The sequence below is a fragment of the Setaria italica genome, chromosome IX (genome assembly GCF_000263155.2).
Source record: "Setaria italica strain Yugu1 chromosome IX, Setaria_italica_v2.0, whole genome shotgun sequence".
Classification (NCBI taxonomy): domain Eukaryota; kingdom Viridiplantae; phylum Streptophyta; class Magnoliopsida; order Poales; family Poaceae; genus Setaria; species Setaria italica.
In genome coordinates, this window is record NC_028458.1 from 32,624,755 (window position 1) to 32,642,060 (window position 17,306).

The window sequence follows — 17,306 nt, forward strand, 5'->3', positions numbered from 1 at the left end:
CATCTACGCCGCCGATCCCGCCACGCTCACGGCGGGGTACCTGCCGGCCCCGGCGAGGAAGGGGGAAGGCTACTCCTGGTTCTTCTTCACCTTCGTGAGGCCCAAGAGCAGCACCGACAGCCGCAAGAAGCGCATGGTCGGCGGCGGCGCGGGCACCTGGCACTCGGAGCGCGCTCCACGGGCCGTGCACGACGACGAGGGAAACTGCGTCGGCCACACCCAGTATTTCTCCTACAAGCGCAAGACCGGAAAGAGCTGCAGCGAGAGGACCGACTGGTACATGGTGGAGTTCACCGACGGTCAGGAAGGAGATCACGACCGCATCCACGGCGGCGAGCCCGTGCTGGTTCTCTGCAAGATTTACAAAGCGCACTCCGGTTCGAGGTCATCATCATCATCGTCGCGATCAGCGCGCAAGAGGAAGGCCACGGAAGAGCATGCCGACCCGTCCTCTGCTCCTTTGAAGGCCAAGCGGCGGCTTTTCAGTTCCTCTGCTCCAACGCAGCTGCCCGCGTCACAGGAACAGGTCAGCTCCAGAGTCACCATGGTCACCTCTCGATTGGAATTGCAGGGCGAGGCAGCAAAGGTCGAACCAGAGGCTTATCATGGCGAGATCGATGATCATGCATTAGATGATTTCCTCCAGTTCATGAAATCGGAGTTTCAGACCGACAGTACATCAGATTATTTAAACTTCTCTACCAATCCAGAGGCGTCACAGGAACAGGTCAGCTCCAGAGTCACCATGGCCACTTCTGGATTGGAATTGCAGAGCGAGGCAGCAAAGGTCGAACCAGAGGCTTATCATGGCGAGACCGATGATGATACAGTGGATGATCTCCTCCTGTACTGGGAATCGCAGTGTAAGACCAACAGTACATCAGATTATCAAAAATTCTCTCCCAATCCAGAGGCGTCGGCATCGCAGAGCAAGACAAGCACTACACACCCTAGCTCGTTGATGTCTGAAACAGAGATGTCTCAGGCTAAGATCGGCGATACATCAGATTATCTCAGATTCTGGCCTGAACCAGAGGCGTCCCAGGGTATGAGCAACAGCACATCAGATTATCTAAAATTCTCTCCCGAAGCAGAGGCAACAGAAAACATGACAAACACTGCACCTCCAAGCCTAGTGATGTCCGAACCAGGGATGACGGCTCAGGGCAAGATCGGCGGCACATCTGATAATCTCAGACTCTGGTCTGATTTAGAAGCATTTCAGGGTATGATCAACAGTCCATCTCCCAGCTTGTTGACGTCCGAACCATGGATGACGCTCAGTTTCGGGTCTGAACCAGAAGTATCGCAGGGTATGATTCAGAGTACATCAGAATATCTCAACTTCTCGCCCAAAACAGAGGCATTGCAGAAGACAAGAACTACACCTCGCAGCCTGTTGATGTTCGAGCCAGAGGTGCAGGCGCCGCAGGGTGAGAGTGAGACATCAGCGTTGGACTGGGGCATCCAGATGGCAGGCGTCGGCACCACTCCTGTGCTTGTGCATTGCAATGACAACAGCACCGCAGCGTCTTGCAGCTGCAGTCTGGGATGGTTTGTTGGAGCGCCGCCTAAATATGACATGTGGAGCACCACCGGATTTCCAAGCAGCCCAAGCATGTTCGGCGCTCCGGCTCTTTGGAGCTGCTAATATGAGAGGAGCCGTGCGCTGTGCAATGAGGACAGATTGTAGGAGGGGCATTCAGTTTATTTTTTTTTCCAGCTTCCCAACGCATAATGGATCGGTTTTGTTGTTTTTCCATTATCGTACGATGAAGTTGTGACAACAATACAATTGACATCTGTCTCTTTCAATATGTTATATCTTGTATAGTATCTACATTGAACTCTAATTGTAATTTTTTTCCATCTCTGTGTTGATTATATAGATCGTTAAAATCTGGCCCCTTTGGTATATGTTTTTCCTCTTTTCATCGATTAATGTGGTAACTTCTAGGCCATATGATTATATGAACGAATAGATTCTTTAGGTTAATATCTTGGCCATTAGATCATTGTAAAAATATGTATATTCTTGTTTTTTAATTAATATGGTAGTTTTTATTTTAGCTCTTGTTTTTAAGCCTAATGCGAGAGTCCCCTCGTTTTGGAAACGCAGGGTAGAAGAAGATTGTCAGATGAGCTTTTTGTAAAAGAAGGGAAAGGATAAGGAAGTTACAAAATGGATGAATGAAGTGACAACTCCAATTCTGGTGACATTAGAGCTTAGCGTTACCTGTGGTGCTTGGAATAGAGGGAACTCTGGTGGAAGCTGCCGGCCTAGTAGTGGAGAGGGGTTGTGGGTGAGGCGGGGGTGGTAGGAGATAACGGTTGGGTGGGGGAGAAAGCGGGGTGTTAGCGCCAATTGTAAACTATGGTCATGAGCTGTGGCTCTGGCGGCGATGGCGCCATCGGAGCTAGGAGGGAGGCGAAGGCGTTGGCTGCAAAGCTAATTATGCGGGTTACCGCTCTAATTGATCCCCGGTCGACAGTCACGCCGACACGTGTTGTCCCTCTATTTTTCTTTAACAAGCGTGGGCCCAACCTGGTGGCAGTTTTCTCCTCCACCGCGAGTCCTATCTTTGACCTTGTCTCTCCATCCGACTCCATTTTCTTTCCCCATTCTCTTTTCTCTCTCCTTCCAATCCAATCCACACGTCGACTCCACGGCAAGTCGGCGGGAGTGGCAGCGCGCGGGCGGGCAAGCTCCCCTGCGGGGGAGGGGGGCAGCGGCGCCATAGGGGGAGCTCTCTCGCCAGGGATGGTGGCGCAAGAGCCTCTACGGGAGCGCTAGCACTGGGTGAGGCGAGCTCGCCCGCTGGGCGACCGTCGGCTATTTTTCTTTTCTGTTTCTTTTTTTTCAAAAATCTTTAACTAAATCTTGCTTCTAAATTTTTTTCGCGAATCTTTGTCCTGAAATTTTTGCTCATAAATTTCTATTTCAATTTTTTTTGTTCCAGAACATCTTTCCTTATGTTTTTTAAATTTTCTTTAAACTTTTTCCCCAAATGTTTATTTTCCTAAACTTTTTCCTCTAGTTTTCTTTTAAAAATATTTGTTCACAAACTTTTCACATGCGGAAAATTTTGTACAGATTTTGTTTGTAAAAGTTTTTTTACATCTTTTTATTGCATATATTCTTTCTCGCGCGTTTCAAAAGAGAATGGAAGAGGGAGGTGGGCGTGGGAGGGCCGGTCGACAGCTTGTCGGGATAGATCGGACAGAGTCTTCCGTCCGGTCGCCCGGAAATTAGCGTCCCCCGGCGTTGGCTCCGTTGGTTAGCAACTTTGAAAGGAAGTGTCGTAGTTTCATTTTAGCAGCCGCGCCTCAACCAATATTGTACTTTCATTTTAAAAAATCCAAGTGGATAGATGCGTGAGCCTTGTATTCTATCACTATGCACTTCTCCGTTGGAACATTTCCTGCATGCCATTTTATGGTTAGCAACTTTTGATGCTTCCTGATCTGAGAGAACAAGCACATTCCCGAGCATGCTGAATCCATCACTATCAGTTAGGATCCTGACACTGATGGGTCTTCTTCCATCTGTTAGAGAGGTGTTTCTTTTGCTTCCTTGCTTACTGATGTTTCAGTTGAATTTGTTGGTGAAGAGTTGAAGCTGGAAGAAGCCCAAACATCAGATATCTCAGATGACTATGAATTGCCTCTAGAGTCCTGAGCTTAGTAACAGATGGTAGGGCTCAGTTTGGTAGTCATCCAAACATGCAAATGGTCTCCGATTTGACAACATGTTTCCTACTTCCAGCCCTAGCAGATCTCCCTAACAATTTCTCTAGATCCCTTCCCCATACCTTGCATTTGCATATTAATACACCGTTGAGGTCAGCAATTTGCCCGCCATATATAGTTCCTTGAAAAACAAATAATGTTTCAGAATATCCAAGCAAGGGGCACCTGACACATGTAATCTTCAGTATACGGACTCCAAGTACCAACATCCTGATATTCTTTGTGCTCCCTACAATCAGAATGAGGGATCGGATTTCATAATGTAGAGGATGGAGAACCAGGATTATGCAGGTCCCTTGTGACAACAGGATCAAACTTTTGAACAAGTTCCAACGAAACATCCCTGTTATAGATCATGCATCAGCTGTCTCATTAAATTCTCCTGACATATCTCCCACAACGTTCGAACTAGAATTGCGTGGAACTTGCAGTACCATGGAAGAATTGAGAAAATCCAACAACGTTCGAACAGAGCATTTGGATGCATGCAGAGCAACAAACACAGAGTAATGCTAGTTTTCATCCAGGATTTCCTGTACATTCGTAGTACATGACATAGAAATCCAGAGCCATGTCGGAATGTTCCGAACAGAGGCCCAAAATTGGCGCCCTGGGCCTCACCGAGTTGGATCCTGGGCCCGAATGAAGGCAGGCTGTGGCTGTGCGTCAGCGTCACGCACAACGGGAGTCGTGCGTGGCGGCGAGTGGTGCCACCGGACACTACGAGGATACATGGCTCTGTGCTCTGGGGCTACAGCCTACAGGTAAGCATTTGTTCCTGCCGGCAGCCGGCCCGCCGGTTCACGTGTCGCTACTCGCTACGCAACAACGGAGCAATCAATCCGGCGTAAACGTACATGTGGACGAATGCACCGCTTCGTACGGGTCAATTTGGAACGCAAGTTTTTATTTGGCCGGAGCCCACCAACAAAGAAATTACTAAACATGTTTTTTCTGCAAAATTGTATTAAAGTGTCTACAAATACTACAGAAAAAGGCAGCACAAGTCAAGTCGCTCCTTGTACTTCTCACCTCACCTTCGCATTCATATCTGCTTTTGACGGAGCCCGCCGTCAGGCGTCAGCCCAGCCGGTGGAAAAACAACAAACCAAACGCCAGCGCCGAGCAACGAAGGAGCGTCCGAATTCCAGGCCGGCCGGCTCTCGCTCCACTCGCAGGCCGTTCAATAATTCCACTCCGTGCTGCGCTCTCTCGCCCATCGATCGGCGGCCGTCCGTCATGGCGCCGCCGCTTCTGCCGCTGCTGCCTCTGGTGGCAGCAGTAGCGCTCGCGTTGGCGGCTTCGACGGAGGCGGCGGCGGCGTTCGCGGTGGCGTCCAACGCGACGGCGCCGGCGACGGTGGCGGGCAAGCTGAACGTGCACCTGGTGGCGCACTCTCACGACGACGTCGGGTGGCTCAAGACAGTCGACCAGTACTACGTCGGCTCCAACAACAGCATCCAGGGCGCCTGCGTCCTCAACACGCTCGACTCCGTCGTCGACGCGCTCGCCAGGGACCCCGCCCGCAAGTTCGTCGTCGTCGAGCAGGTCAGTTACCCTGCCTGGGCTTGCCTTTCATCGACGGATCGTCTCCTCTGTTTTTCGTTTTCCTCCCTACTGGATAATGGATTTGTCCTTGTCGTTGTCGTCTAGAATGCTCTTGCATTCAAACGTCTATACTGCTACTTTTGGCTTTCACTGTCCATAGAGATTTTTGACGTCGATACCGACAAGTACAGCAGAGACTGGACAGGCTACCATCTTCCACGAATAGATTCGCTGTTATTCCATTGCCTGTTATTTCATCAATGATTCGCTGCCTGCTAGCGTTCCATCACTTCATCTTCCCTCAATAACTCAATCCGTTCACAATGAATCCATCTAAGATTATTGATGGATTCAAACGAAATTTACTGCCTACTACCTCAGGCCCAAACTAGTCATCGTCTTCTTTGTCGTCTTAAAATGCTTGCAGCAAATGTTTCGATACTTTGGTTATACTTGTGCGCCATTGTACTATCCATGGTTTCCTGAAATGCAAGTATGAGATTGTGATCATTATTGCGTGCTAGTTTCGATGTCCATACCGACAAGTAGAAAAGGACCAATACATATCCCTTGTTCCACTGGAGTGGAGTGTCATCTAGCTTAATTGGTAGCGGGCTACTCTCATCAGTGGTCCAGCGCACTGACCCACATGTGAACCACCTTCCACTCCCAGACAGTGATGGCAATACTTTATACAGTTCCTGAATGGAATTGGGTCGTCCTCGGATTGAATTTCACTACTGAGTATCTGGGCCGTGGAGCAACTGTGCTTGTGGCATGGTTGTATAGTTTCTGATGAATTACTGTCCTGCAATTAGCTTTTATAGTTTTAATTAATGTTTGGCTAAAACATGAACGATTTTCATAGTGTGCATGGTCAAATAGTTCGAAAAAGCCTTACTAATACTTGTTTCAGTTAGGGATGAGTCGTTTCTTGTCCCTCAACTTTGCAATCCTATCCAATATTAGGTGCTAGTCATATCAGTATCACTTAGTTTGTTTCGATGGCTACTTCTGTTTCTTTACCCCAACACATTAGTTGGTTCACATGGATCCCTCCACACGAGAAACATTCAATTCAAGTTGTTGATGCATCCACAACAGATAGATTCGCCTCAAATTATTGATGTGACCACAACAGCTACATCAACTGAAATTTAAGTGAGTACAAACTAATTGAGGTCCAAATGAGTCAATTATTGTCATCGTCCAAGAATGCTTGCAGTCAAGGTTTCAATACTTTGAATATTGGGACACATAAAAATACATGGATTTGCTATTAAAAGTACTTGTATGCCATTGTACTTTTGAAAGTATTGCAAAAAAAATATTACTAGCAAAGAGTTTGCATTATTGCACACCAAAAGAATCCAAAGAGAGTGCACAGCCATGTACATTGGTTGTGGGTTGCCACCATGTGCATGTGCTACAAGGACCAGGATGTGGACCAGCTTCCACTCCTAGATAGGGATGTCCATCCCTTTTTTTATTCAGGAAGTGCAAAATTCAGGGAAACAGAGGTGTTCGGTTTGTGAAGAAGCTAACGTTGGGGCTCTTGCAAAATTGAGGCTGGCAAATGGTGCTCACATCTCGATGGAGCCAAAATGTCCCAAAACTGTGCGTATGACAATGTCATTGGTGCCCACGTGCCATTAACTATCGTAGCATCACAAATTTCTAACATGGGTATTAGATTGTTGACTAAATTTTAAGGAATACAACTGCTTAAACCAGACCATAAATGAAATACATGTTTTAAAGAATTATCGTCTGAAGCTTGTTGCTATTAGGCTTCAGTCGTCTTCTGATAGTTGATTTTAAGACATGGACCACAGGTCGCATGTTATTTTCTAGGTCACTGACATCTGTGACCACTGACAGAGTTGAAAAATATAGTGCCCAAAGCTTCATGTGTAGAAAACAACTTTTCTGATGTGTTATTTTACAGGTATGGAGATTAACTTTTCCTTTTTCCTTTCAGGCTTTCTTCCAAAGGTGGTGGGCAGAGAAAAGCCCGGCAATACAAGACATAGTCCACAAGCTGGTTGACTCGGGTCAGCTGGAGTTCATGTATGGAATGTGATCGTCCTTATTCCCTTTGGTCTTCGCTTCTTTTTTTCTCAAAATTTTCATTTGGATACGTTGTTCAGAAATGGTGGGTGGTGTATGCATGATGAAGCTGCTGTGCATTACATTGACATGATTGATCAGACCACACTTGGTCACCGGATGATCAAGAAACAATTCAACAAGACTCCAAGAGCTGGCTGGCAAATTGATCCTTTTGGTCATTCTGCAGTTCAAGCTTATTTGCTTGGAGCAGAGGTACTGTAAACATCACATTTGCAATGATGTCAAAGTTCCTGAAAGAACTAAACAGTAGTAGTGTAATACTACTTTAGTTGTGTCAGGAACTAAAGGATTTGTATAAATTCCTAGGTTTGCTGAATAGAAGATAGAAATCTCCAAAAGCATTGTAACTGCACTTGCATTGTTTTCAAAAAACAAAAAGGTGAACCTTTTCCTTCTAACATTTGTTTACTTTACTGCAACTGTAGCTTGGTTTTGATTCTGTACATTTCGCAAGAATTGATTACCAAGATAGAGCAAAGCGGAAAGGAGATAAAGGCCTAGAGGTTATATGGCGCGGCTCAAGAACTTTTGGTTCATCTTCACAGGTTCTTTTTAGTTCTTTTCCCTACAAATGTTTTTGTACATCACTGTATCCTATGTATTAGTATGAAGGATTAAATTGACTTTTACAAGATCCGTTTAACTGTACGATCAAATTGCAGATCTTCACAAATGCGTTTCCTGTCCATTATAGCCCACCAGATGGCTTTAGCTTCGAAGTCCTGGATGAAAATGTCATACCTGTTCAGGTACATATCCATACAGAACGATTCCACGCTCATTGAATCTTTTGTTTACTCATACAACCATTTTCTAGGATGACATGTCACTGTTTGACTATAATGTCATAGAACGTGTGAATGATTTTGTTGCTGCAGCCATAGCACAGGTAAATCTCTAGTTCTGTGATGGCTCTTGATTAAATGGAGTGATTTGTAGTTATTGTTTGAACTGAAACCTGAAACTCACTTCTGCAATGTTTCAATGATCAAGGCAAATGTTACGCGTACAAACCACATCATGTGGACCATGGGGGATGATTTTAACTACCAGTATGCTGAATCCTGGTTCCGGAATATGGACAAACTTATCCAATATGTGAACAAGGTAGAACAGATTTAATCCTTCCATGTCAAGATTCGACACACATTTTTGACATTCTGTGACAATATTGTTAAAATGTTGTATCTTTTATCCATAAAAGGATAAGCGATTTTTAAATTTCCATAAAAGGATAAGTGCCATATCTGGACATCCACTGAGCTCACGTGGTTTTAGTTCTGCTGATTACAGGCATGCAGGCTTGCCAGACTGCATCTCACTCAACAAGATAAAAACATATGCTCATGAACATTTAACATATACGGAAGCACATCGATCGATATGAATTTTCATTGCAGTTCAGTGACATGCAATGTTTAACTATTATCTCCACTGCATTTGAAAAGGAGAATAACGTCCTGAATGCTGCAGGATGGCCGAGTTCACGCCTTGTATTCTACTCCATCCATCTACACAGATGCCAAACATGCGTCAGATGAATCTTGGCCAGTAAAATATGATGATTATTTCCCGTGAGTTCTCAAACTTACAAGTATAACATGAAGTTTTTTTTATGCTAACGGAAATAAACATGAGGTGCACTTGTTGTACTGCAAATTGCAGCTATGCTGATTCAACAAACGCATACTGGACTGGGTATTTTACAAGCCGTCCAACTTTCAAGCGATATGTTCGAGTGTACAGTGGATATTACCTGGTATAATATTTGCGGATTTCAACTCTACAAGTTTATAAATTATTGTGCCATCTAAACCTTAATAAGTTATTGAATAACCTCGGGACATGTATCATTTCCTGGCAGGCTGCTCGTCAAATAGAATTTTTGGTGGGTAGGAGTTCCTTGGGATTATTCACTTCCAGCTTGGAAGATGCAATGGGAATTGCCCAGCATCATGATGCAGTCTCAGGTACTGCAAAACAGCACACAACTGATGACTACTCGAAACGGCTTGCCCTTGGAGCATCAAAGGTTTGCAATTTCCCTTACAGAATGATTTTATTAAAGTGCCCTTCCATTTTGTCAAAGAAATTGTGATGTATTAGCTACTCTGACCGTTCAGGTTGAGAAAGGTGTCAACACTGCTCTGACTTGTCTGACAAGCTCCAATGGAACATGTGTGTCCTCTGTAGTAAACTTTAACCAGGTAAGAAAATATGCACTTGATCTCGCAGTGCAATTCTTCAACATTTTTTTATGTTTCTTCCATATTTTTTCCTTTAGCATTTGAATTCTTCTTATCAAAAAGGACAAAAGGTGATAAGCTATTAGCCTATTATTACTTTTCTATTTTCGGTCATATTAACTCTGTATAATTTTTTCCAAGTTTCTCATTAGTTTTTAAAGAGATTTTACCTAATCAAGCTGTCTCATTTATTGATTCAATTTTAGTGTCCACTTCTCAATATAAGCTACTGCCCTTCAACTGAGGAAGCAAGTTCAGCAACAAAGAGCCTAGTGAGTACAATTTGTTCTGGCATTTTATATACCAATTAATATTTCAGATACTCACATGGTCAGTTGCAGGTTGTAGTTGTTTACAATCCTCTTGGGTGGGAGCGTAGTGACTTCATAAGGGTTCCTGTAAGCGACTGAAAACTTCACTCAACATTTCTTCAGTAATTTTGGAAATTCTATAAGAGATGTTATAGGTCAAGGATTATGATTTCTTTATGAAGGAACAACTACCTCTGTATCAAAATACTTATCACTGTTGACTTTTGATCACGATGTTCGACCATTTATTCAAAAAATTTGTACGTATCGTTTATTTTCTTTGTGACTTATTTTATCATCAAAGATATTTTAAGCATGACTTATCTTTTCGTATATTTGTAATAAAATTTTAGAAGATGAATGGTCAAATGTTGGGTGAAAAAGTCAATAATGACAAATATTTCGAGTCAGAGGGAGTATATCCTAACTTTGTAAAAAAGCTATGATAAAATTGTCATTGAGGACTGCACCAACTTTGAGTTCCTTGCTTCCTGAGCATCCTTACTTCTAAAGTTACATGTTCTTTAATTAACATTTTCAGGTCAATGATGAAAACCTAGCTGTAAAAAATTCGGATGGAACTATTGTTGAGTCCCAACTAGTTAAGGTTGATAGCGTGACAGGCAATTTAAGGAAGTTTTATGTGAAGGCTTACCTTGGAATCACAGCAGACAAGCCCCCTAAGTATTGGCTAGTATTTCAAGCTTCTGTACCGCCAATGGGATGGAATTCTTACTACATTTCGAGGCCCACTGGAGCAGGTGAATCTTTTTTTTCTCATTTATTAGTCGTGTCTGTAGTCATTAAGATAAAAATAACCTTAATGCTGATTGTAACTATAATATGATTGGTGATCGTAATTTATTTGGCAAGTCAATCCGAAAATATCTGATTAATCTGCCAGACTCTGACCATTTTCTGAAGTTAACTTACATAGTTTTGCTACAATCTGTCCAGCATACAACGGTACTGGGTATGCCACGGCCGTGGTTTCTGCAAGTCATGACACAATTGAAGTTGGACCAGGGCCTCTAAAGATGTCCTTTTCCTCAGCATCTGGACAACTCAAGAGAATATTCAATTCTGTCTCAGGAGTGAGTCTCAGGATCTATATGTCTCTTTAAATGAGTTAGAAATATGGTACCATTTCAAATTATATCTGACACAAATAAATTCAAAACTTACATTTTCCGTTACCTAAATAAATATTTCTAATTTATATAGGGAAACATTAACATATTTTTCCTTGAAAATTTGTTTCAGGTGGATTTACCAATTCAGCAAAGCTTTTTTTGGTATAGATCAAGTGAAGGTGATGACGTGGATTCACAGGTTTTACTAAGGAACTGAACTTTTTTCTCAGTTAAAGGAAATATAGCCACATATATTAGTAGTTTCAAATTTCAATATATATGTTTTATTTGCTAGGCATCTGGAGCTTATATTTTTAGACCTGATGGTAACAGACCAACTACTGTTTCATCATCATCGGTAATATCTTTATGGCCTATCTCCGTGTTTCTGTTTCTTTTTTCTGGTATTATATTGATTAATCTCCCCTGTGGTACTTTGTTAAATTACATAAGAATGAGCTTTATATTACTGGTAACTCTCTTTGTTGGTCTGGGTTGTATTTCCCAACAATTATATTGCACAAACAAATTGGCTCAAGAAATCATCGCACAAACAGTACTGTAATATCTATACTTTTAGGGCTTTGCTATGGTACTCCCAAATGACATTTACGTAGATCTAGGTGGTTATGATGAACTATTACCTCTTAGGAGGTGTAACATTTTTTTCCTAACGTGACATGGCAGAGTCGTAATATTTTTTTTCTAACCTGACATGTTGTATGTGTTATAACATGTTATCTTTCGCGATGTGACACAAAGTATGGCTGGATGGTCTTATTAATAGCGCAAATATAATACGCAATTGATTGATACTGAGTATATGTACATGGATATGCCTGCCATAGATCCGTGCATAATGTATACAATTTATAAAAGCAAGTAGCGTGCTCGCGAGATATACAGCATTACAGCCACAGGCATAACGAGCGGCACGCAAGCATGCACGGGTACAAGCAGCGCCCAACAACGATGCTCACGTGAATTAAGGAACGGATTACGGGATATTCAGCTTTTTTGCTTTTTATTAATTATGTTATCTCTTTTAAATTTTATTGGCTCAGATTTATTCGATCTCTTACCTCCTAGGAGGTAATCCGAGTACCGTAGCAAAGCTCATATTTTTATTGGCATTTTAGCATCAAGGACATAGAAAGACATAGATGGGAATAGCATAATGTTACTCCCCACAACCTTTGATCTGTTACATTAAAAGAGCAGATGAAATTGTGGCATTTATATTTAGTTCATTAAAGGGCTTCAAAACTTATACTCCCCCTCCATTAATTTTTGTTGCTGCTGTTGGATTTTTACTATCTGGCAGATGTAGTTTTGTGTTATCTCATAAGTCCGGTGATTTGGTTTTAATTATTCCAGTTGTGAATGTTTCATTGCATGGACTCTATAATGGGATGTTTGGTTTGAGGAATGAGGTGGTACATCATCTTCTCATTCATCGAATTTTTTCGTTTGAAGAATGGAATGTGATGATTCATCACCACCTCATATGCGCATCATTAGTATAAACATAGAGAATGGGGCCATCCCACTGAATTTCAAGGGATCAACCCATGATGAATCACCTCATCCTCAGACCAAACATGCTATAAATGTCATATTGCAATTTACAAAACAACAGAGGTCATAGGTAAACTTAGTGTAATTTTCTGGTTATATTCAAAGAAATAGTCAACCTAAGTGATGGATAATTTGATCCTTCCCTTGAATATTTCTTGTTAATACAAGAGAGGGCACTGAAGTTCCTATGATATCTACCTTTAGATCATGCACTAGCTAGTTAGAACTTCACAATTCATGTTTCTATGCCAGGGAATTGATTCATATTAATTTCCTTTTAGGTGCCACTGAAAGTTATCCGTGGACCTCTGGTCGATGAAGTGCATCAACAATTCAGCTCGTGGGTTTATCAGGTCAGATCTAATTTTTCTCCAATTTAGAGCCCCATCAAAATTAAGTGCAATTTAGCTTAATCATTGGTGGAGCCTAAAGTAACAATATTCTGTTGGTTGAGCTAACATGCACAAAAAAAGTGATTAAAGGATAATTCTACTGAGGAGTTCATTTAAGTCTATTTACTACTGAAGGAGATGAATCAAAAGATAGAGCATTTGAAAAAAAAAGTGTTTCTAGAAGTTATTTGAAATCGAGACATCTCTATTCTAGGAATGATAAGCGGAGCACATGAAGTTGTTGAATTTCATTGTTAAGGATTAAATTGTATTCCCTGTTGCAAGGCATATGTAAATCCTGCCATTTTATTGCAATTACACTTCTATATTATATGTTTAGTTACCAGCTGTCGGGTGTGCATTTTTTATTTTTTTCCTTATTGTATTAATGGAATGATACGCAACTCTCTTACGTGTTTAAGAAAAAAACTACATTCCTCTGTTTTTATTCATTCTTATTTACCATATTACTAGTACCATTCTCTTATTTACTAGCATCCAAAATTTCAACAATGTTATAAATCTGAAGTATGTAGCCCTCCTGAAATCATTTCTTGGCAAGCGATTTGTAAATCCATCATTTGGACATAGTTCTTCATCATTGGTCCAGTGTATATATAAGATCTGCATTCGAAAAATAATAGGAAATTTTATTTTAGTAGTGAACTAGCGATTAACATTTTATTTACATAGATTACACGACTCTACAAGAACAAGGAGCATGCTGAAGTTGAATACACGGTTAGTAGTAACTACTCTCAGCTTTACAAAAGGATGCTCACATGATACTTACCTAGTTGGACATGACATGACGTTTCAGTGATGCAAGCATATTTTGGGAAATCATTCAAAGTTTAACTAACAATTTTCTTTCTCTCATACATACAAAAGATTGGACCAATCCCTGTTGATGATGACGTAGGGAAGGAGGTCATCACGCGAATGACAGCAAATATGGTCACGAACAGTACATTTTATACAGATTCTAATGGACGGGATTTCCTCAAAAGGGTAATAATCGATATAATTTGTAGTTTGGATGTTCGATATTGTTACTTGTTTGAAAATCACACAATTGTCTAGTGCAGTATTGAATAGATCTCTCCAAACCTTTCTCATCAATATCTGAACTAAACATGATCTTTATGAGGAAGGTGTGGGAGACCGTATGGAATATTAGTCTACTCTCGTTTTATATGAGATTCACAGAAATTATCATTTGCAGGTGAGAAATTACAGGGAAGATTGGGACCTTCAAGTGACTCAGCCAGTTGCAGGAAATTACTATCCGGTAAGCAAAACTTCACATTTTCAGGTTGAAACCATCTACAGTTTTTTACTACCAGCAGAGAAACTTGGGTAATGTTTTTGACATATGGGCAGAAGTATTGGCAAGCAAGTGGACAACAATGCTGGTCGTGTGGCACTGTAGTTGAAAATACCTGAACCAATTGCTACATTTCCATTACTTTTTATGAAATGATGTAGCTTTGGTGAAAAGAAAGACAACTAGTTCCTAACTTCCTATATATCAAGATACTATCTTTTAGAGTAGGCAATCTACTAGTCTTGCCGATTTCTTATGCACTGAATTTCCAGGTCAATCTGGGAGTATATGTAGCAGATGGAAAATATGAACTATCTGTACTTGTTGATCGTGCTGTCGGAGCATCAAGTATCCATGATGGTCAGCTAGAGATTATGCTACACAGGTATTAGCTGAAGTGGTCTGAGCTCGTTCAAACTCCAAGATCTTGCTCTAAACAGATCTTACGGTGGATGAAAAGTTTCTGTTAACCAAACACACTAGCACAATTCTATTTTGTTTTCAGTATCTAAATCTAAAGCTGTTATTTCAAACACAAAGGCAGGCTCAGATTTACTAACTGCCAAAAACTGGTCAAATGACTTAAGCCTACCAATTTTGAAGCTTCTATTTTTTGGAACTTGCTACCTGTGTTGTACACAATGTTGTTGAATGATATGGTCAACTTAACAAGTGATTGCAAAAATAATTTGCAACTGCTTGAACTCAATTGCAAATCTGCATATCAAGTTTTATAAATATTTTGCATACTTAAACTCTTTCTAACCATGACCATTGTCAATATCAGGCGTATACTTAAAGATGATGCTAGAGGTGTTGGAGAGCCACTTGATGAAGTTGTTTGTGATGGTGAAGATTGTGAGGGGCTCACGGTACACATAGAGTCACAATATTGAAGCCGTCTCTCTCTATGTATATTATCCAGCAGCATCCTGCTATTTGTTTGCTAATAGCCATTGTAATTATGCTTAAATAATTACAGGCCAGGGGCACTTACTATGTCAATGTCGAAAAGCTAGGGCATGGAGCTCATTGGCGACGTACATATGGACAGCAAGTCTATTCACCCTTTCTCCTTGCTTTTACTCATGAGGTATACTTGGTTACTCTCGATCTCGACCTATCTGGTTTGTGTATTTTCATTTTGTCAAAGTTAACTGTTTGTCCTTTTACAGGAGGAAACAAGCTGGAAATCCTACAATGTTCCAAAATCTAGCATGATGGATGCAAATTACAGTCTACCTCATAATGTGGCAATAGTCACTTTGCAGGTATCACTGTACTCCCCCTTCTTTTCACCCTTTACCCACGCATTGCATTGCCGATATACATTCCTTAACAAATCATGTCTTAACATTTCAGAATCTAGATGATGGTACCACGCTACTCCGCTTGGCCCATCTTTTTCAGGTATATTAGTAGTTTGTTCAATATTATTGTCGTTGTTCCTTCTTGATGATAATGAATCAATGATACTGATAAATTTCCAATAATGGCACTGCAGGCTGCTGAGGACCCTGAATATTCAGTGTTAGCAAAAGTTGATCTTAGAAAAATGTTCGGAAAGAGAACTGTAAGTATTATATTATTTGTTCCCAAATCAGAGGATTTTGTTGCAAAATAAATTATTGGTTGTCTTCTAGCTCGTGAAACAATGGTGTTCCAATGTGCAGATCAAGGAATTGACCGAGACAAACCTTTCTGCAAATCAGAACAAGTCCGAGATGAAGAAGCTCAATTGGAAGATCATTGGGGAAACTGAAAATGATCCTGCCCCGATAAAAGGGGCCCCCGTTGATAGCCAAGCTCTAGTTGTTGAACTGGGACCCATGGAGATACGCACGTTCTTGCTGAAATTTTAATCACACTTACGGAGTATATATGGTGTATATAAGAAAATCAAGAATACACCACGCATATAGGAAAGTGTGAGAATGATGAGAAGCGTTCAAAAATGTAACAAGAGGACACTATTTTGAATCCTCATGGTTAATTATTTAATTTGAGGCTACTTTGGAATGCCTATGCAACTTGCTACGTCACGTTGCCAATATCCCACACGCCAAAGCCAAATAATTTGAGTTGAGCAGCACAAGCTTCTTATTCCACTGGGACGCTGCCTACAAGAGGAAGATTAAGGCATCTCGTGTTCCCTAAACGAATCCCCTAAAACATCTTTGGCATCTATTTATTTTTTATTTATAGGTACAAAAAATACGTGTCCAGCCGTTCCCTAATTTTTTAAGAAAAAAATTGTTTCCCAAATTTTCCATGTCCCCAAAACCTGAATGGACCGATGGGTCCGTATCCGCTTTAAGTTGGCTGGTCAACAATGGATGATGCAATTAGAGCCCACAAGGCCCACGAGGCTACCTGTGCTAAGGACTTGCATGGGCTTAATTGTGAAAGAGCCCGCCATGCGGAAAACGAGCCCGTTCCTCCTCCTCCGGTAAAAAGGCAGCAGCAAAGAGAGGACCTAGCTTCGCCGCCTGAATTCGAAAAACCGCGACAGGGCTCCTGGAGCAGATCCATCTAGCGGTGCGCTGGCAAGACCTGCTTCTGCGCTCCGCTGGCAAGACCTGCTTCTGCGCTGCGCTGCCGTGCGCTGTGCTGCTGCTGTCCTGCGCGCAGGTCGCAATGTCGCTTGCTATTGGGCTATGAGCTGCTGGGCCTATGCCCGTGGGCTGTGCGATCGCTAGAGAACATATATCGGAGCTCCCTCTTCTAGCTGGGTCTTGGGCCCAAAAGGAAGACAGAGGCTGGGCCCCGGAAACAGCCTGCTCCAGTTTTTTCTTTAATTTTATTTAGCAGCCAGTTTCAGCACATCGTTCCCATGCAGTGCAGCAACACTTCGTTTCTGTGCCTGCCCGCGAATGCTATATACGGTA

At 41.8% G+C, this 17,306-nt stretch overlaps 1 protein-coding gene across 1 annotated transcript; it reads left to right on the forward strand.

Moving 5' to 3' along the window:
* Positions 1–4,776: 4,776 nt before the first annotated feature.
* Positions 4,777–16,448, forward strand: LOC101775393 (alpha-mannosidase). The gene is made up of 28 exons (XM_004983347.2): positions 4,777–5,298; positions 7,280–7,368; positions 7,449–7,623; positions 7,857–7,976; positions 8,094–8,180; positions 8,249–8,320; positions 8,425–8,538; positions 8,905–9,005; positions 9,097–9,190; positions 9,296–9,463; positions 9,555–9,638; positions 9,884–9,949; positions 10,019–10,075; positions 10,530–10,749; positions 10,946–11,082; positions 11,252–11,320; positions 11,417–11,479; positions 12,981–13,052; positions 13,785–13,832; positions 13,983–14,102; positions 14,317–14,382; positions 14,691–14,803; positions 15,206–15,290; positions 15,401–15,511; positions 15,594–15,689; positions 15,781–15,828; positions 15,923–15,991; positions 16,092–16,448. The coding sequence occupies exons 1-28, from the start codon at positions 4,990–4,992 to the stop codon at positions 16,278–16,280; spliced, it is 3,042 nt and encodes a 1,013-aa protein (XP_004983404.1). The 5' UTR covers positions 4,777–4,989; the 3' UTR covers positions 16,281–16,448.
* The last annotated feature ends 858 nt before the right edge of the window (positions 16,449–17,306 follow it).

Bases quoted from the DNA above. Each gene is read 5' to 3' on its own strand.
- LOC101775393 (XM_004983347.2), top strand. From the start codon at position 4,990: ATGGCGCCGCCGCTTCTGCCGCTGCTGCCTCTGGTGGCAGCAGTAGCG. The intron at 5,299-7,279 runs GTCAGTTACCCT...TTTTCCTTTCAG, and splicing joins AGTTCGTCGTCGTCGAGCAG to GCTTTCTTCCAAAGGTGGTG. The intron at 11,321-11,416 runs GTTTTACTAAGG...TTTATTTGCTAG, and splicing joins GTGATGACGTGGATTCACAG to GCATCTGGAGCTTATATTTT.